At 46.0% G+C, this 20,787-nt stretch overlaps 1 protein-coding gene across 1 annotated transcript in view; it reads right to left on the minus strand.

Annotated features, from left to right (window-relative positions):
- Positions 1–20,787, minus strand: part of col5a3b (collagen, type V, alpha 3b) — a 48,921-nt gene that overhangs the window by 16,529 nt on the left and 11,605 nt on the right. Inside the window, exons 3-32 of the mRNA XM_053676340.1 lie at positions 19,248–19,461; positions 17,112–17,274; positions 16,811–16,933; positions 15,895–15,999; positions 15,501–15,635; positions 15,092–15,145; positions 10,804–10,845; positions 10,487–10,549; positions 10,287–10,361; positions 9,119–9,202; positions 8,419–8,475; positions 7,964–8,017; positions 7,792–7,845; positions 7,639–7,692; positions 7,446–7,499; positions 6,125–6,178; positions 5,928–5,972; positions 5,621–5,674; positions 5,436–5,480; positions 4,576–4,629; positions 4,378–4,422; positions 4,152–4,205; positions 3,979–4,023; positions 3,690–3,743; positions 3,559–3,603; positions 2,803–2,856; positions 2,511–2,618; positions 2,374–2,427; positions 2,226–2,279; positions 1,553–1,597 (exon numbers count right to left, since the gene is read on the minus strand). Of these exons, the coding sequence (XP_053532315.1) occupies positions 1,553–1,597; positions 2,226–2,279; positions 2,374–2,427; positions 2,511–2,618; positions 2,803–2,856; positions 3,559–3,603; positions 3,690–3,743; positions 3,979–4,023; positions 4,152–4,205; positions 4,378–4,422; positions 4,576–4,629; positions 5,436–5,480; positions 5,621–5,674; positions 5,928–5,972; positions 6,125–6,178; positions 7,446–7,499; positions 7,639–7,692; positions 7,792–7,845; positions 7,964–8,017; positions 8,419–8,475; positions 9,119–9,202; positions 10,287–10,361; positions 10,487–10,549; positions 10,804–10,845; positions 15,092–15,145; positions 15,501–15,635; positions 15,895–15,999; positions 16,811–16,933; positions 17,112–17,274; positions 19,248–19,461 (2,141 nt within the window). The remainder of the gene's footprint in view (positions 1–1,552; positions 1,598–2,225; positions 2,280–2,373; positions 2,428–2,510; positions 2,619–2,802; positions 2,857–3,558; positions 3,604–3,689; positions 3,744–3,978; positions 4,024–4,151; positions 4,206–4,377; positions 4,423–4,575; positions 4,630–5,435; positions 5,481–5,620; positions 5,675–5,927; positions 5,973–6,124; positions 6,179–7,445; positions 7,500–7,638; positions 7,693–7,791; positions 7,846–7,963; positions 8,018–8,418; positions 8,476–9,118; positions 9,203–10,286; positions 10,362–10,486; positions 10,550–10,803; positions 10,846–15,091; positions 15,146–15,500; positions 15,636–15,894; positions 16,000–16,810; positions 16,934–17,111; positions 17,275–19,247; positions 19,462–20,787) is intronic.

Consider the following 20,787-nt stretch of genomic DNA (forward strand, 5'->3'; position numbering starts at 1 on the left):
GTGAGGTAGACAGTAAGGTGGATCGTGAGGTAGACAGTAAGGTGGATGGTGAGGTAGACAGTAAGGTGGATCGTGAGGTAGACAGTAAGGTGGATGGTGAGGTTGACAGTACGGTGGATGGTGAGGTAGACAGTACAGTGGATGGTGAGGTACACAGTAAGGTGGATGGTGAGGTAGACAGTAAGGTGGATCGTGAGGTAGACAGTAAGGTGGATGGTGAGGTAGACAGTAAAGTGGATGGTGAGGTTGACAGTACGGTGGATGGTGAGGTAGACAGTACAGTGGATGGTGAGGTACACAGTAAGGTGGACTGTAAAGTGGATATTGAGGTGGATGGTAAAATGGTCAGTGAGATGGAGAATGTGGTGGATGGTAAGGTGAACAGTAAAAGGTCTAAACTTATATAGCTCCTTTTAACCTTAGCAGTTCTACAAGGCACTAGCCTGCCATCAAGAGCAGCTTGGGGTTCAGTGTCTTGTCCAAGGACACTTCAGTATGTGGGGCATTATTGGAAAACCCACTCTACAGCCTGAGCCACAGCCGCCCCAAAGGTGATGTGGATGGTGGTGTGGACAGTAAAGTGGATGGCCAGGTGATCTGTGAAGTAGACGGTCAGGTGGACAATCAGGTGGACAGTCAGGTGCACAGTAAAATGATCTGTGAGGTGGACCGTCAGGTGGACAGTAAAGTGATCTGTGAGGTGACAGTGAGGTGGACAGTCAGGTGGACAGTCAGGTGGACAGTAAAATGATCTGTGAGGTGACAGTGAGGTGGACAGTCAGGTGGACAGTGAGGTGGACAGGCAGGTGGACAGTAAAATGATCTGTGAGGTGACAGTGAGGTGGACAGTCAGGTGGACAGTCAGGTGGACAGTAAAATGATCTGTGAGGTGACAGTGAGGTGGACAGTCAGGTGGACAGTGAGGTGGACAGGCAGGTGGACAGTAAAATGATCTGTGAGGTGACAGTGAGGTGGACAGTCAGGTGGACAGTAAAATGATCTGTCAGGTGGACCGTCAGGTGGACAGTAAAATGATCTGTGAGGTGACAGTGAGGTGGACAGTCAGGTGGACAGTAAAATGATCTGTAAGGTGGACCGTCAGGTGGACCGTGAGGTGGACAGTAAAATGATCTGTGAGGTGACAGTGAGGTGGACAGTCAGGTGGACAGTAAAATGATCTGTAAGGTGGACAGTCAGGTGGACCGTCAGGTGGACAGTAAAATGATCTGTGAGGTGACAGTGAGGTGGACAGTCAGGTGGACAGTAAAATGATCTGTGAGGTGACAGTGAGGTGGACAGTCAGGTGGACAGTAAAATGATCTGTGAGGTGACAGTGAGGTGGACAGTCAGGTGGACAGTAAAATGATCTGTAAGGTGGACCGTCAGGTGGACAGTAAAATGATCTGTGAGGTGACAGTCAGGTGGACAGTAAAATGATCTGTGAGGTGACAGTGAGGTGGACAGTCAGGTGGACCGTCAGGTGGACCGTCAGGTGGACAATAAAGTGATCTGTGAGGTGGACAGTCAGGTGGACAGTGAGGTGGACACTCACATTTGGACCTCTCTGTCCTGCAGCACCAGCAGGACCTGCTGGACCCTGAACCAAAGATAAACACATGAATCAATAAACATAAACCAGACAAAACCCCATTCCTGCTATTTCTCCAAGTCCACTTTAACTGTTTTCCCATAACAGCACGTCCCCAACTGTTTTATTCCTCTTATACCACAGCAATTTGACAACTATTACAATTTTTATATATTAAACAATAACATATTTTAAAAATACATTTATAGTTATGTTTATACTTGTGAATCATCGGTGAAACAAGTGAGTTCCTGTTGTCTCTTACATTATAGCAGCTATAAACACTCCTTCCCTCACCAGCCCAAACTTCACCGTGTTTTCCACACGATTTTTATCTGATTATATGGAGCTTCCGCTGTACACGCACTTAATATTCATCTGTGATTTTCAGCTGCACTGCTGTCAGGAAAAATTTATCAACTTAAATCAATCAAATTACGTCTTGCATGTGTAAGAGCTGCAGTATTTCCCCTGACCTTCACCTGCCTGAATGTTGACTGTGGAACATTTACTCAAGGTGTGCACTTGTTCTTGAACCCTCCCATCTACTTTAATCTCAGAGACATATTTTTTCCCAACAGCACGTTTTGGTCCTGATCAGTGGGAGCAGTAAATATTTACACCCCCACTTACTGACCTTTCGTCCTTTCTCCCCTGGAACACCTACAGGCCCCGGGAAGCCATCTGCACCCTGAAAACCACAAAACACACACAACAAGACTGAACTGAATATCATCATTGCTTACACACACATAAACTAGTGAATGTGTTTGTTCTGGTCTTGCCTTTGGTCCCTGTCGCCCAGGGTAACCTGGCAACCCGGGGACACCAAGTTTTCCCTGCAGAAAGAGAGAATTAGATCTGTTTATGAGTGGTCTCATCTCTAAAACTATTGATGATGAAGATTATTAATGATTTGTGCCTTTTCTCCAGCAATGCCTATAGGTCCTGGGTCTCCCATGGGGCCTGACTGACCCTTTAAACCTTCTGCACCATCTTCACCACGCATACCCAGGGATCCAGGATCTCCCTATGTAGACAAAGTGGGACAGCACCATCACTGAACACCGTTCCAAACCACATGCATTTTGAAGTGTTCTCGAGTAAGTGGTCTTGTATCAAACACTAGAATTTGGAACACAGCCATCATCCCAACTCGAGCAATCAACCTAGAGAACAGTGTGTGTTCAACAAATGGGATCGTTTGGAATTACATCGTCTCCTTTTCCACCCATTTCTCCTTTCGCTCCTGGAAATCCATCTTCACCCTAATACAAATACACACACAACACACACACACACACACACACACACACACACACACACACACACACACACACAGAGTCAGAACCTGAGGAACACACCAGCACATCCGAGAGCATAACAACGCTCCATTAACACATTCTTCCTGGTTCAGGAGGAATAGTTTAACAGAAGACTGTGACAGAAGGTCCTCGATAATATTAATACGTTTCTGTTTGTTTGGTTTTTCACTAATTTACTCACCTGCCAATTCCAACCCACCAGCCTGCTCATCTCATCATAAATAAACACCTACGAACACATGCTTCCTCTGAGATACATGAAGCCAACGGCACTGCTATCTGCCCTGTTCCACATACACAGAGTTCACAGATGCCTATGATTGGCTAGTTTTGCTCTGATTGACAGGGGAGAGAAAGTATGCCACTCCCACCCAGAGGCTCACGGTCACAGTGGCTGCAGTTTCTAGTTTATTTAAAGTTTGCATGAGGGACCAGAGCTTTGAGGAAATGGACTTGCTAAGAGTCCCAAACCACACCCACCGCACTGTGTGAGAGTGGACTCTATAATGTGCACTATGTAATGAATCAGGTGTGATTTGGGGGCAGGTTTTGATGGTGGGTGGGGTTAGCTGAACTGAAGTTTGGGTGGGATTAGCTAGTTTACTGGATGGCTTCCGACAATGTGGGCGGAGCTTCATCACTCACCTTCTCTCCTTTACTTCCTTTCAGTCCCCTCAAACCGTCAGCACCCTGAAATACACACACACTAAATCAATCCACATTAACACACACACCACACACACACACACACACAGTGCACAGATAAAGTGCTTTACCTTCACACCTCTGGCTCCTGGATATCCAACAGGACCCTGAACTCCTGTTAAACCCTTCAGCAAACACACACACACACACACACACACACACACACACACACACACACACACACACACACACACACAAATGAAGAACAAAATAGATTAGAAGAAAATTCCACAGTGAGGTGAAAGTGATGGAGGGATGAATGATGGATTAAAAAAATATATAGGAAAAATAAGTGTGTGTGTTGGTGTGTGTGTCGGTGTGTGTTGGTGTGTGTGTGTGTGTGTATTTATTGTCACTTACTGGCAGTCCTTTCTCTCCCGGTGGTCCTTCTCTTCCTGGGTGACCCTGAGCACAAAACCAGGAAGTGATGCTTGTTACTATGGCAATTAAGTTTACTGTGTAATAGATGTGTGTGTGTGTGTGTGTGTGTGTGTGTGTGTGTGTGTGTGTGTGTGTGTGTGTGTGTGACTCACCGGAGGTCCATCAGTGCCTGGCAGCCCCTGCATTCCTTTCTTTCCTGGAGGTCCCTGTAAAAATCACAAAAATGTAAGCATGCCATGAGTATGTCCACATACACACACACACACACACACACACACACACACACACACACACACACACACACACCTACAAAGAGAAAGAGAGAGAGAGAGAGAGAGAGAGAGAGAGAGAGAGAGAGAGAGAGAGAGAGAGCTGTACCTTCCCTCCTGGTAATCCGATAAGTCCCTGAGGTCCCGGAAATCCCTGGAAGGATATTCATTAAGAGATTCAGTGGACATTATAGAGAAGTGTGTATGTGTACAGGAACTCACTCTCACTCTCTCTCTCTCTCTCTCTCTCTCTCTCTCTCTCTCTCTCTCTCTCTCTCTGTGTGTGTGTGTGTGTGTGTGTGTGTACCAGGAACCCTGGGTTTCCCTGTTGTCCCGATGCTCCAGGTTCACCTGGAGGTCCCTGTAAAAGCAAGAAGTGGCACAATAAGTCTAGGAGAATACTCATTCATAAACAATATTCATTCATGTAATTATGATTCAGAATTAATCACAATGACATTTTTTTCAATACATTTAGTAATATCTCTTATTATTACTTGTATTGATTACTGATGTATTGATCAACTGTATTTTAATTAAATAGTCTCTTTTTCTTGTACTCTGGTTTAGTGTGTTGGTGCGTGTTAGCATCTAATAGTTCATCTGGTTTTATATACTGTTCTAGCATCTTCTAGTGTATTTAGCGGTAACAGTGGCATTAATAACTATTCTAGTAATAGTAGTGCAGTAGTAATAGTTGTAGTATTAGCATTAGTAGTAGTAATAGTAATAATAATAGTATTAGTAAGAGCAGTAGTATTAATAGTAGTCGTGTATGAATGTAAAAGTGTATTATGATGATTATGCGTAGAAGTAGAAGCAGCAGTAGTATTATTAGATAATGTCACTCCCTGATTTGGCCACCAGATGGCGGTGGTGCAGTCTCTGAGTACGAGGTGCTGTTCAGAGTTCCTGAGACAGTTCTGTGATCCCTGAGCTCAGCTGCATCAGCTGTACCTCTGTCTTGTTAGTTCAGACTGTTTAAATCAACATGCTGATAAGAACAGAGCTCAGCGTTAAAGCCTGATTTATATCTTTATTTTCTGTCTCTGATCTGGAATGCCCTTCTCCCACTGTGTGTTCTCCTCCACCTGGGTGTCTTACTGCTGCTCCTGCTGGCAAGTTGTTATCAAAAAACATCTCAGAAGGAAAGGAAAGGATTCACACCTGATTGCCCTTTGGACCCTGAGCTCCATCAACTCCCCGAATTCCCTGAGAAACACATGAGAGGCAGTGAGATTAGATTAGACAGGAGTGTCGTGTGTTTGTGTGTGTTTGTGTGTGTGTGTGTGTGTGTGTGTGTGTATGTGTGAGTGTGTGTGTGTGTGTGAGTGTGTGTGTGTGTTACCCACAGTCAGCCCCGTAGGTCCAGGAAGTCCTCTGTTTCCGGTCATTCCCTGTAAACCCTGCGGTAAACAACGACATAAACAAGCGATCAAACTGATGAGGCCAGACACGAGTACTTAGCAGTAAATCTTTGGGCCTGTCCCAAATCAACACCTGCACACTACACACTTGTCATTAGAGTATTTCTCAATTTTCTTCCAGTTTAGTTAGGACAGCAGAGAAATTCTGAAAGATTTTCATAAATAAATCAGACAACAATATTATTACAAACAATGATAATAATAATAAGAAGAGGAAACAGGAAGTACACACCGGCTCTCCTGGTTGCCCTCTGGGTCCTGGCTGGCCGTCTGAACCCTGAGAAAAACAGTGATGACACACACACACACACACACACACACACACACACACACACACACACACACACAGATATAAATGTACATATGTGATTGTATTGTGTAGAGAGTTACACTACAGTGAAGGCACTGAAATGTATTTAAACTCTTTACCTTTATTCCCATTTCTCCTGGTGGACCGATCCGCCCTCGCTTTCCCAACTCTCCCTGCAATCATACACGTATACATATAACAAATACACACGTATACGTATAACATACACACACGTATACATATAACAAATACACACGTATACTTATAACATACACACACGTATACATATAACATACACACACATATACATATAACATACACACACATATACATATAACATACACACACGTATACATATAACATACACACACGTATACATATAACATACACACACGTATACATATAACATACACACACATATACATATAACATACACACACGTATACATATAACATACACACACGTATACGTATAACATACACACACGTATACATATAACATACACACACGTATACTTATAACATACACACACGTATACATATAACAAATACACACATATACATATAACATACACACACGTATACATATAACATACACACACATATACATATAACATACACACACGTATACATATAACATACACACACATATACATATAACATACACACACGTATACATATAACATACACACACATATACATATAACATACACACACGTATACATATAACATACACACACGTATACGTATAACATACACACACGTATACATATAACATACACACACGTATACGTATAACATACACACACGTATACATATAACATACACACACGTATACATATAACAAATACACACATATACATATAACATACACACACGTATACATATAACATACACACACGTATACATATAACATACACACACGTATACATATAACAAATACACACATATACATATAACATACACACATACACTTATAACATATACCAAAAGCTGCAGTTACTCCCATTACAGTCTACTCCTGCAGTTTTAAATGTTACTACTGTTATTATAACTGCTTTAGCTGCTATTATAACATGGCAGGCATTATACAGCAACCGTTACTGCTGCCATAATAATCTTCTGCTGCCATAATAATCTTCTGCTGCCATAATAATCTTCTGCTGCCATAATAATCTACTGCTGCCATAATAATCTTCTGCTGCCATAATAATCTACTGCTGCCATAATAATCTTCTGCTGCCATAATAATCTTCTGCTGCCATAATAATCTTCTGCTGCCATTATACATCAAGTGTTACTGCTGACATTATAAAATACTGCTTCCATTATAAATGTTACTGCTGCAGTTAAAGCTGCCACTGGTGTCTTTATAACGATTATTGTTGCCATTATAACTGTTGCCATTTTAATCATATTCTGTTTTCTTAGCCTCTCTCACCCGGTGTCCTTGATTTCCAGGAAGTCCAGGTAAACCATCAAAGCCCCTATCACCCTGAGGGGGGGGGGGGGGGGGGGGGGGGGGATTAGCGCGTGAGAAAGAGATAGTCATTTGCACCTTTCATTATTGTTAACGAGCATGAACCTTTACTTTAAGGCTTTAAGGAGCTGATTGATGTGTGGGTATGACCTACTTTAGCTCCAGTTTGTCCTGGTTCCCCTCGACCACCATCTGTCCCACCACGTCCCTGACAACAAACACAAACCCTCACGTGTAAGCAAAAGCACTTTACCGTCAACATTTAAACAATTAATTAGAGGTACATGATTAGCTATATATGCTGCACCCTTTTTCCTGGTTTGCCATTTGGTCCTGGAATACCAGACAACCCGCGTAACCCCTGGGAGTGAGAGAGACGCAAACAGACACAGATCTACTGTTAATCAACATTCACAGGCAATGCATGACTTAATACATTCAGTATTTCAGTTTGAACAGATGTAAACAGCGCCCCCTACCGGTGGGCCAGGCAGCCCGGCATCACCTTTCAGCCCCGTTGACCCCGGTGCACCCTGGGAAAATCAAAGGGTGGGTTAAAACACAATCCAGGTCACATTAAATCTCAATCCTAACAGTCTAATAGTGACTCGGTTTATATTAGAAGTTTCCTTCAGATAAATGGAATTAAAATTATTTCAGAGATCACAAAGATCACTGACGCCAGCGGGCTAGGAGATCTACACAACACACACTGAAGCTGTGGAGAACATAAAACAGGGTTTAAATCAGATCATTAGGAAAAAAACACCAGCAACGAGTAGAAAGTAAAGATTTCACCACTGCATACAAGTAGCTTCATAATAAAAAAATAATAACAATAATAAGAATAATAATAACATTTATAGCAGCACACAAATCCCCAATTTTTAAAACATAAAGATTAGACATAAAAGCAGCCATTTCGGACACTCACGAGTGGACCTGGTCGTCCTGAGAGTCCTAATGGCCCTGGGGGTCCTTTCAGAGACAGCTGAAGCACACAACACACACACACACACACACATACACAACCACGTACACACATACACACATACACACACACACACACACACACACACACACACACACACACACAACCACATACACACATACACACACAAGCATACACAACCACATACACACACACACACACACACGCACACAAAAGGCTTTTCAAACAGTAATACTTTCAGAAGTGTGTATGTCTGATATAGAAGTGGTTTAATTGCATCATAAAATAATTAGATTCTAATATAATATACAGTGACTTGCAAAAGTATTCACCCCCATAAAAGTTATCAGATTTGTCATCAGATTACAACTGACATTTACACAGCTTGTTCCAGACAGTGTTCTTACTGCAAACCAATCTGCTCTTAAAGTGCACTCTCAAAGTCAAAATTCATGAATTTAAAGGACTTAAAAACTGAAAAATGCTGCTTGCATAAGTATTCGCCCCCTTCAAACTAGCGCTTGGTGGAAGCATTTTTTCCTGCACTAAGCACTTTAGGTGTGTTGGGATGATGGGATGGTTGGTGGGGATTTTAGCCACAGTAACTAATGACCTCATGTAAAAAAACAATGCTGTTTAGTCGTAGTGTGATGTGTTGTATAAGTTGTAAGTGTTGTCTTGCCTTGGTCTGCTGTAGAATTGCCTGAGCTTGAGCTTCTTGAGCTGAAATCACTGGCTGTTTATGAGCATCTCCTCCAGACTGGAACTGAGAGAGAGAGAGAGAGAGAGAGAGAGAGAGAGAGACAGACAGACAGACAGACAGACAGACAGAGAGACAGTCAGAGAGAGAGAGACAGAGAGAGAGAGAGAGAGTAATAGAGTTAGGGGTCCAAGCAACATGTCTGGGTGCTTGTATGTTGCAGCTGTGTAAGCTAGAGTATATCGAGATATTTCTATTTAATATTCAGTTTTGGAACAATATGTTTTTGTACAAATATTTGAATAAAATTGGTTACAGTTAACGTTACAGTTAACGTTATGAGAGAATGAGTTTCCCTGAGATTATCAGATCTACAGAAAACAGTGTGATGAATAAAGATGGGTAAAATAATCCCATTTTGGATCATTTCACTGTTTTATTATTTATTTCATATTCCATAGCTGTTGGACGCTAACTGGAACTATGGAACGAGTCTTATTTCAGAAAACTAAATTACTCCAACTACCCTGAAAATCCGGGACTGCTGGAAGTGTGTGTGAAATACTGTGGACGTTACACTCTTGCTTTTGTTTAAACTAATAAAGGATTTCAGGAGAACTTTCACAGAAGAGTATGAGAAAGGGTTTTGTTTATTTTTCTTCTGAAGTGGGATTGCTGTAGACAGTTTATTCTTCTACTTGGCTTTTGTTGACCAAATACCAACACATCCTGCTGGGAAGTGTTACAGAACTGTCTGGGTTGATGGTAACACTGAATAATAATAATAACACCAATACAGAAACACCATAATAATTCATATTTGTTGCCACCTGGTGGTGAGAGATGGGTACTGCAAAACACCTTGTTAATGAATCTTCAGAGTCTCTCGTGCACACACACACACACACACACACACTCACTCACTCTCTCTCTCTCTCTCTCTCTCTCTCACACACACACACACACACACACACACACACACACACACAATACTCATGAAACTAATAATTATTTATAGACTTACAGGTACACGCATGCCTGTTTTTATGGCAACCAAAATCTGACATCATGTTTAACACTAGAGAGAGAAAGACACACACACACACACACACACACACACACACACACACACACACATACACACACACACCGGTAACATCAAAAAAGTCCCTGGAGGTCCCCGAATACCATCAGCTCCTGCAAGACCCGTCCGACCGGGAGGACCCTGAGCGAGAGAGTGAAAAAGAGAGTTATACACCACACCGTACACAACAGACTGTCAGACTGTCTGTGTGTGTGTGTGTGTGTGTGTGTGTGTGTGTGTGTGTGTGTGTGTGTGTGCATATGTACCAGCTCTCCGGGATCTCCTCTTGGTCCTGGTGGTCCCATTGGCCCAGGCTCCCCGGGTGGGCCCTGTGGGGGAGACAAAAAATACTTTATTACTACCTCACACACACACACACACACACACACACACACACACACACACACACACACACACATACACACACACACACACACACACACAGAGTACACAATACACATGTGCAGGAATACCAGTACGTGCATGCACACATGCTGAGACAAGTGCATTGAACAGAAACATATATGAACATGAACACACACACACACACACACACACACACACACACACACACACACATTACCTCAGGGCCTGGTAAGCCATAAGGTCCTTCAATCAGGGTTCCCTGTGCAATGCCAGAGAACAAGTAAACAATTACAGCACTGTCAGGGTGAAAGTGACACAAATATACAGGGATGTGAGGGTTACTCTGTAGCTGTATTCTACAGTTACTAATGACTTCATAGAAACATCATCAGTCACATAATCCAAGTCTCACAATATGAAAGTAATGTAATCTGATTATTTTTAGATTACTAATAACGTTCAGAACAGTATTACTCTGAATGCAGACTTTAATACACTGAAAAAAGACACACTATTAATATCACATAAATATATATAAATAGATCATATATAAATTCCTCCGTTCTGTTGAATGTCCATGGAATAAAATATAATATCAGATGCCGCGAGTGAATCTTCCGCATCATTTACACATTTGAATGACGATGTAATATAAAGCAGTGCGATAACCTGAAATTAAAAATGACCTTATATGGTCATGGGCGTTGTCTCGACTCAGGACAGCTTCATTCACTGCTGTTGTGGAGTAACTGTTTAACTCCGAACACAACATCGCTTCACCTTCACATGCTCGCTGAGAGGAGGGTAACGGCCGAGAGGAGGGTAACGGAGGAGAGGAGGGTAACGGAGGAGAGGAGGGTAACGGCGGAGAGGAGGGTAACGGGGGAGAGGAGTGTAACGGGGGAGAGGAGGGTAACGGCCGAGAGGAGGGTAACGGCGGAGAGGAGGGTAACGGAGGAGAGGAGGGTAACGGGGGAGAGGAGGGTAACGGCGGAGAGGAGGATAACGGAGGAGAGGAGGGTAACGGCCGAGAGGAGGGTAACGGGGGAGAGGAGGGTAACGGCTGAGAGGAGGATAACGGCTGAGAGGAGGATAACGTCCGAGAGGAGGATAACGGCGGAGAGGAGGGTAACGGGGGAGAGGAGGGTAACGGCTGAGAGGAGGATAACGTCCGAGAGGAGGATAACGGCGGAGAGGAGGGTAACGGGGGAGAGGAGGGTAACGGGGGAGAGGAGGGTAACGGCGGAGAGGAGGATAACGGAGGAGAAGAGGGTAACGGCCGAGAGGAGGGTAACGGGGGAGAGGAGGGTAACGGCCGAGAGGAGGATAACGGCGGAGAGGAGGGTAACGGCGGAGAGGAGGGTAACGGGGGAGAGGAGGGTAACAGGGGAGAGGAGGATAACGTCCGAGAGGAGGGTAACGGGGGAGAGGAGGATAACGGCCGAGAGGAGGATAACGGGGGAGAGGAGGGTAACGGGGGAGAGGAGGGTAACGGGGAGAGGAGGATAACGGCTGAGAGGAGGGTAACGGCGGAGAGGAGGGTATCGGAGGAGAGGAGGGTAACGGCCGAGAGGAGGGTAACGGGGGAGAGGAGGGTAACGGCCGAGAGGAGGGTAACGGAGGAGAGGAGGGTAACGGTGGAGAGGGGGGTAACGGGGGAGAGGAGGATAACGTCCAAGAGGAGGGTAACGGGGGAGAGGAGGATAATGGCCGAGAGGAGGGTAACGGGGGAGAGGAGGGTAATGGGGGAGAGGAGGGTAACGGGGGAGAGGACGGTAACGGCGGAGATTAGGGTAACGGCCGAGAGGAGGATAACGGCGGAGAGGAGGGTAACGGCGGAGAGGAGGGTAACGGGGGAGAGGAGGGTAACGGGGGAGAGGAGGATAACGTCCGAGAGGAGGGTAACGGGGGAGAGGAGGGTAATGGGGGAGAGGAGGGTAACGGGGGAGAGGAGGGTAACGGCAGAGATTAGGGTAACGGCCGAGAGGAGGATAACAGCGGAGAGGAGGGTAACGGAGGAGAGGAGGGTAACGGCGGAGAGGAGGGTAACGGGGGAGAGGAGGATAACGTCCAAGAGGAGGATAACGTCCGAGAGGAGGGTAACGGGGGAGAGGAGGATAATGGCCGAGAGGAGGGTAACGGGGGAGAGGAGGGTAATGGGGGAGAGGAGGGTAACGGGGGAGAGGAGGGTAACGGCGGAGATTAGGGTAACGGCCGAGAGGAGGATAACGGCGGAGAGGAGGGTAACGGCGGAGAGGAGGGTAACGGGGGAGAGGAGGGTAACAGGGGAGAGGAGGATAACGTCCGAGAGGAGGGTAACGGGGGAGAGGAGGATAATGGCCGAGAGGAGGGTAACGGGGGAGAGGAGGGTAATGGGGGAGAGGAGGGTAACGGGGGAGAGGAGGGTAACGGCAGAGATTAGGGTAACGGCCGAGAGGAGGATAACGGCGGAGAGGAGGGTAACGGAGGAGAGGAGGGTAACGGCGGAGAGGAGGATAACGGCCGAGAGGAGGATAACGGGGGAGAGGAGGGTAACGGGGGAGAGGAGGGTAACGGGGAGAGGAGGATAACGGCTGAGAGGAGGGTAACGGCGGAGAGGAGGGTATCGGAGGAGAGGAGGGTAACGGCCGAGAGGAGGGTAACGGGGGAGAGGAGGGTAACGGCCGAGAGGAGGGTAACGGAGGAGAGGAGGGTAACGGTGGAGAGGGGGGTAACGGGGGAGAGGAGGATAACGTCCAAGAGGAGGGTAACGGGGGAGAGGAGGATAATGGCCGAGAGGAGGGTAACGGGGGAGAGGAGGGTAACGTCCGAGAGGAGGGTAACGGGGGAGAGGAGGATAATGGCCGAGAGGAGGGTAACGGGGGAGAGGAGGGTAATGGGGGAGAGGAGGGTAACGGGGGAGAGGAGGGTAACGGCAGAGATTAGGGTAACGGCCGAGAGGAGGATAACGGCGGAGAGGAGGGTAACGGAGGAGAGGAGGGTAACGGCGGAGAGGAGGGTAACGGGGGAGAGGAGGATAACGTCCGAGAGGAGGGTGACGGGGGAGAGGAGGATAATGGCCGAGAGGAGGGTAACGGGGGAGAGGAGGGTAATGGGGGAGAGGAGGGTAACGGGGGAGAGGAGGGTAATGGCAGAGATTAGGGTAACGGCCGAGAGGAGGATAACGGCGGAGAGGAGGGTAATGGAGGAGAGGAGGGTAACGGCGGAGAGGAGGGTAACGGGGGAGAGGAGGATAACGTCCAAGAGGAGGATAACGTCCGAGAGGAGGGTAACGGGGGAGAGGAGGATAATGGCCGAGAGGAGGGTAACGGGGGAGAGGAGGGTAACGGGGGAGAGGAGGGTAACGGCAGAGATTAGGGTAACGACCGAGAGGAGGATAACGGCGGAGAGGAGGGTAACGGCCGAGAGGAGGGTAACGGGGGAGAGGAGGGTAACGGCGGAGAGGAGGGTAACGGAGGAGAGGAGGGTAACGGCGGAGAGGAGGGTAACGGCGGAGATTAGGGTAACGGCCGAGAGGAGGGTAACGGGGGAGAGGAGGGTAACGGGGGAGAGGAGGGTAACGGCGGAGAGGAGGGTAACGGGGGAGAGGAGGGTAACGGGGGAGAGGAGGGTAACAGCCGAGAGGAGGGTAACGGCGGAGTGGAGGGTAACGGCGGAGAGGAGGGTAACGGGGAGAGGAGGGTAACGGCGGAGAGGAGGGTAACGGCGGAGTGGAGGGTAACGGGGGAGAGGAGGGAAACGGCGGAGAGGAGGGTAACGGGGGAGAGGAGGGTAACGGCGGAGAGGAGGGTAACGGGGGAGAGGAGGGTAACGGAGGAGAGGAGGGTAACGGAGGAGAGGAGGGTAACGGCGGAGAGGAGGGTAACGGCGGAGATTAGGGTAACGGCCGAGAGGAGGGTAACGGGGGAGAGGAGGGTAACGGGGGAGAGGAGGGTAACGGCAGAGAGGAGGGTAACGGGGAGCGGAGGGTAACGGCGGAGAGGAGGGTAACGGGGGAGAGGAGGGTAACGGGGGAGAGGAGGGTAACGGCGGAGAGGAGGGTAACGGCGGAGAGGAGGATAACGGGGGAGAGGAGGGTAACGGGGGAGAGGAGGGTAACGGGGGAGAGGAGGATAACGTCTGAGAGGAGGATAACGTCCGAGAGGAGGGTAACGGAGGAGAGGAGGGTAACGGCGGAGAGGAGGGTAACGGGGGAGAGGAGGATAACGTCCGAGAGGAGGGTAACGGAGGAGAGGAGGGTAACGGCGGAGAGGAGGGTAACGGGGGAGAGGAGGGTAACGGGGGAGAGGAGGATAACGTCCGAGAGGAGGGTAACGGAGGAGAGGAGGGTAACGGCGGAGTGGAGGGTAACGGGGGAGAGGAGGGTAACGGGGGAGGGTAAACTTGTGAATACAAGTGAGCAATTTTTTTAGAAAGCCTTAGAATTCTTTTAGAAACTTCTCATTATTGTAATTCAAACACACACACACACACACACACACACACACACACACACATACACAAACCTCTAAAAGCATGGCAGGTTCTCCTTTTTCTCCTTTCTGTGGTTCTGCAGATGTCTGGAGACAGAACAGAGGATAGAGGGATGGGAAGATGGGGAGGGAGAGAGAGAGAGCGATAGACAGAGGGAGATAGAGAGAGAGATGGAGAGAGAGAGAGAGAGAGAGAGGGAGAGAGAGAGGGAGGGAGAGAGAGAGAGAGAGGGAGAGAGAGATAGAGAGAGATAGAGAGAGATAGAGAGAGATAGAGAGAGAGGGAGGGAGGGAGAGAGAGAGAGAGAGAGAGAGAGAGAGAGAGAGAGAGAGAGAGAGAGAGAGAGAGAGAGGAGAGTAAACTGTAGCTACTCTCAGAATTGTGTAGTTTAGGTGGATAATCTGATGGACATCTAAAGTAGAGAAAGTGTGAAAAATGTACATGTCCATTCCAGAGGTCGTTTCCATTTCTGGTGGCCGGTCCATAGCGATCCTCGTACTCCTCGTATTCCTCATACTCCTCATAATCTCTCACCTCGTACTCCGTCCCATTATCAAGCTCCTCATATTCCACAATCTGTAAAATGGGAGAGAGATTTTTAATGATAGATACTTACAGAGAAATGTAGGAGAGCTTCGGGAGATCTTTTAAAAAATTGTAAGAACTTTTTAGCGTTTAAGAACTTCAGGACAACTTTTGGAAGAATTTCAGGTGATCTTTAGGAGACCTTCGGGAGAACAGTAAGAGAACTTGAGGAGAATTTCCTTATGTGGCCACAGCTTCCTGATCTAATGAACCGTCACTGTGTGACCGTGCTGTGACCGCATCCACACACCTCATACTCTGTGATGTTGGGTCCAGCAGTAACCGTGGAAACTGAGAGGTCACTGTAGAGGTCGTCATATTCCTCAACAGCCGGCTTCCTGGGAACTTTCTGCACCTAAACACACGTTGTCATGACAACAATTCTTGTAAGGCAATAATAATTCTACAAAAATTAAACAATAATTTTTAATCGAACATAATTATTAATACTTAAGTGCAGATTCTGCTGTAACTCTTCTAAAAAAAAAAAACTTTATTTATGTTTCTGTTCCTGCTTTAAAAATCTCTGCCAAGTGTCTAGATAGTACATCATAAAAACTGTAGCCATAGGCAACACACACACACACACACACACACACACACACACACACACACACACACACACACACAGACATAATTATTTGTAGACTTAATACAGGTGCACACATGTCTGTTTTTCTGGCAAGAAAAGTCTGACATCATGTTTAACACTGAAATAAACCATCGCCAAAACCGAGAGAGAGAGAGAGAGAGAGAGAGAGAGAGAGAGAGAGAGAGAGAGAGAGAGAGAGAGAGAGAGAGAGAGAGAGAGAGAGAGAGAGAGAAAGTGAGAGAGAGGGAGACAGAGAGAGAGAGTGAGAGAGAGAGTGAGACAGAGACAGTACAACAGTGAGAGAGAGAGAGTGAGAGAGAGACAGTGAGAGAGAGAGATAGAGAAAGTGAGAGAGAGGGAGAGAGATAGAGAGAGAAAGTGAGAGAGAGGGAGACAGAGACAGAGAGTGAGACAAGCAGTGAAAGACAAATGAATGAGACAGATTTTAGAGGCACAATAAAGCAACTTAAAAACTTCTTCATAGCTAAATTCCTGTATCAGTAATTGGTTTAATTGATGTTGGAGTTTCATGTAAAACCAGTATTAATATTTAAATCATTGTGGGCGGGGCTACCTCCTCAGGGTCCAGTGACAGGCTGGTGTAAGGGAGGGTGTAGTCACAGTCAGGGATGTAGTTCTGACAGTAATCTGCTGCTGCACTGGGATCTGGGACTATTAACAGCTGCTGGATCTCTCCCTATCACACACACACACACACACACACACACACACACACACACACACACACACACACACACGGCTTGTTTAGTTAAACAGCGTTTTCAATAAGACTGAGTGTTTTCGTGCCAGGAGACATGCGTGAACAAGCAGATGGATTGATGTCATTTAACATCACACATAAATACATCACACACCTCAAACACTTCCTCCTCGAGGAGTCGTCTTCCAAACACCATAACTCCTTCAGTGCTGATTTTGGGGTCGTCACCCCGGGGGAGGTCAAGGGTCATGACCTTTTCACAGTCAAGGTAGAGTGTGACCTTCTTTCCCTCCACACTATACGCCAATCTGTGCCACCTATAAGGTCAGAGGTCAAAGATTAGAACTGTCTGTAGACTGGAAGTGAATTTCCTGAAGGAAAGAAAACCTTTTCTAGAAAACTGCAAGACAAAACTTTCACCTGTGGCTGGTGTTTGACCACAAGGTAAGGGAGGCCAAGGTAAATTAGTGGCCCTTCCCATTCCATATCACCCTCCCAAACTCAAAGGGTGACAAAGTTATTCAGAGAACCAATATTATATCTGTTGGAATACCATGGTACTGAACTACTTCCTGTATGGTAGTCTTCTTGGGTTTAGGAAGCTTGGTCAGAGGGCCAGTGTGGAAAAACAGTCAACTGCTGAAGAATAACTTTATTACCTGTGACAGGTGTGTCACCACCAGACCACCTATTCCATACCACCCTCCAGGGGAGGACTGAGCACTAGGCAAAGGTAGGCAACCGCCTTGAAATCTGAAAAGTTCAACTTTACACTCCCGAGTGTAACCTCATATTTCTGTATCCTAATGTGAGTATAGCTTTCAGACTCCTCTTCACCGCTCCTGTTACAGTGACTCCGAGTGAGAGAAGCTTCTCATGTATTTGTGTGTATTGTAGTATATGGTAGCCAGATTGTGTTCTTCATCTAACATGTTGTTAAACATTCTCATTCACTCCTTTTTAGAAACTGGACACAACCAGGAGACACCACCATGCAGCAGCAAGCATCACAACCTAGAAGGGGAGCTCATGGATAATTGAGGTAAATTAGCGTGTGCAATTGAATTGGGAACCCGTTTCTATATTTTGCCTAGGGCCCCCAAATCACTAAATCTGCCCATGCCACCCCCCACCCCACCCCCCAAACTTGGCAAGAACGATATTCCCTCTGGCATAGCTTCCTGAACCCAATGACACTCCTACAAAAGAAATAGTTCAGTACCGATATATCAGTATTCCAATGTATATAGTACTATATACTGTTTCAAACTATTACTCAACACCAGTACCACTTAGAGTAATTCTGACTTCTGGGGAAAACTTCAGAGTGTCCCCTTTCAAAAGAGCCCAGAAGCATGCATGTCTTCCGAATGGTTCAAGAACAGCTTTAATTTGACGTTGGGTATGCCTTGGACAGGCGTTTTAGACTCATTTTACTGAAACTCTAAGAGGTTACCAGCCGAGTTTGGGAGGGCGATACGGAATGGGAAGGCCTATCAATTTACGGAAATCCTTTTCAATTACAGTACTGTGCAAAAGTCGTAGGCACTATTTATTTATTTTTTAAATATTTGCCCATATTTAATTATATGCCTACTCATAACATTTCAAAGCCGACTAGCCTTCAACTGGCATTGTGTGAGGCCAAATGTCCCGCCATTGGCACTCTAGACCTGAGAAATGTGTAGCATTTGACTTGAGGTCGCAACTTGTAATTCCTAAACTCCGACCAGGAAAAGCCAAAGAAAATGCCTCCTCAACTTGCAACACCTACTCAGGGTAGTAGCCCTTACCCTACCCCTTCTCAACTAAGAGTCACTGGTTAAATCGATAACGCTGGCTCTACAGATCACTATTTGAGGAGGAAAATATACATCTCTCATCAAGACGAATACAGCAATAGCCCTGAGTACTCCAAGTGTTCTCCAGGTGCAAGCGATGCAGGGTAGATGTACCCTCAAATGTACAAACAGTGGTCCTTAACACCAATCTCTGTATGCATAAAGAGGTTATAAAACACTAACAAACGAATAAACTAGGTTAGTGAGCTGCTCTGACTTTGTAGAAAGTGTGTAGTGTTTAAATGTCTGGAATAATCACACAAGTTATATTATTGTCCATTAGTTCCTGCAGAACAGTCTTCTCCAGTCCGCTACGCATCCCTCCCTGTGCTGAACGTGTGTACTGTAACAGTATTGATATAAACACATGCAATATCAACATTCATCACAAAACTATCTTTTTCCACTAACTTTTATCAACATCTTTGTTTTTCAGGTGGTTCACTCACTTGCCGTCGGCTAGGTTGACCTTTTTGAAGACGGGGTAAAGGTCGGGGCTTGGTTGTCCCCCCTGATCTTCGTACAGGAAGACGGGCGAGCGGCCGAGCTCGAGCCCCAGCTGCTGTACTCCCTCGCTGTCGTACAAACTCAACAGGAAACACTGAGCACCGCGGTGAGCTCGCACAGTCGCCATCACCGAGAAATCAACCGGAAACGCAGAGTCTAAACTCACACACAGATTACTGCACTGAGTACTGAGATTACTGCACTGAGTACTGAGATTACTGTACTGAGTACTGAGATTACTGTACTGAGTACTGAGATTACTGCACTGAGTACTGAGATTACTGCACTGAGATTACTGCACTGAGTACTGAGATTACTGTACTGAGTACTGAGATTACTGTACTGAGTACTGAGATTACTGCACTGAGTACTGAGATTACTGCACTGAGTACTGAGATTACTGCACTGAGTACTGAGATTACTGCACTGAGATTACTGCACTGAGTACTGAGATTACTGCACTGAGATTACTGCACTGAGTACTGAGATTACTGCACTGAGTACTGAGATTACTGTACTGAGATTACTGCACTGAGTACTGAGATTACTGCACTGAGATTACTGCACTGAGTACTGAGATTACTGCACTGAGTACTGAGATTACTGCACTGAGTACTGAGATTACTGTACTGAGTACTGAGATTACTGTACTGAGTACTGAGATTACTGCACTGAGTACTGAGATTACTGTACTGAGTACTGAGATTACTGCACTGAGATTACTGCACTGAGTACTGAGATTACTGCACTGAGATTACTGCACTGAGTACTGAGATTACTGCACTGAGTACTGAGATTACTGTACTGAGATTACTGCACTGAGTACTGAGATTACTACACTGAGATTACTGCACTGAGTACTGAGATTACTGCACTGAGTACTGAGATTACTGCACTGAGTACTGAGATTACTGTACTGAGTACTGAGATTACTGTACTGAGTACTGAGATTACTGCACTGAGTACTGAGATTACTGCACTGAGATTACTGCACTGAGTACTGAGATTACTGTACTGAGTACTGAGATTACTGCACTGAGTACTGAGATTACTGCACTGAGTACTGAGATTAGTGTACTGAGTACTGAGATTACTGCACTGAGTACTGAGATTACTGCACTGAGATTACTGCACTGAGTACTGAGATTACTGTACTGAGATTACTGCACTGAGTACTGAGATTACTGTACTGAGATTACTGCACTGAGTACTGAGATTACTGCACTGAGTACTAAGATTAGTGTACTGAGTACTGAGATTACTGTACTGAGTACTGAGATTACTGCACTGAGTACTGAGATTACTGTACTGAGATTACTGCACTGAGTACTGAGATTACTGTACTGAGATTACTGCACTGAGTACTGAGATTACTGCACTGAGTACTAAGATTAGTGTACTGAGTACTGAGATTACTGCACTGAGTACTGAGATTACTGCACTGAGATTACTGCACTGAGTACTGAGATTACTGTACTGAGA

Source organism: Ictalurus punctatus, chromosome 26 (assembly GCF_001660625.3).
Source record: "Ictalurus punctatus breed USDA103 chromosome 26, Coco_2.0, whole genome shotgun sequence".
Lineage (NCBI taxonomy): Eukaryota > Metazoa > Chordata > Actinopteri > Siluriformes > Ictaluridae > Ictalurus > Ictalurus punctatus.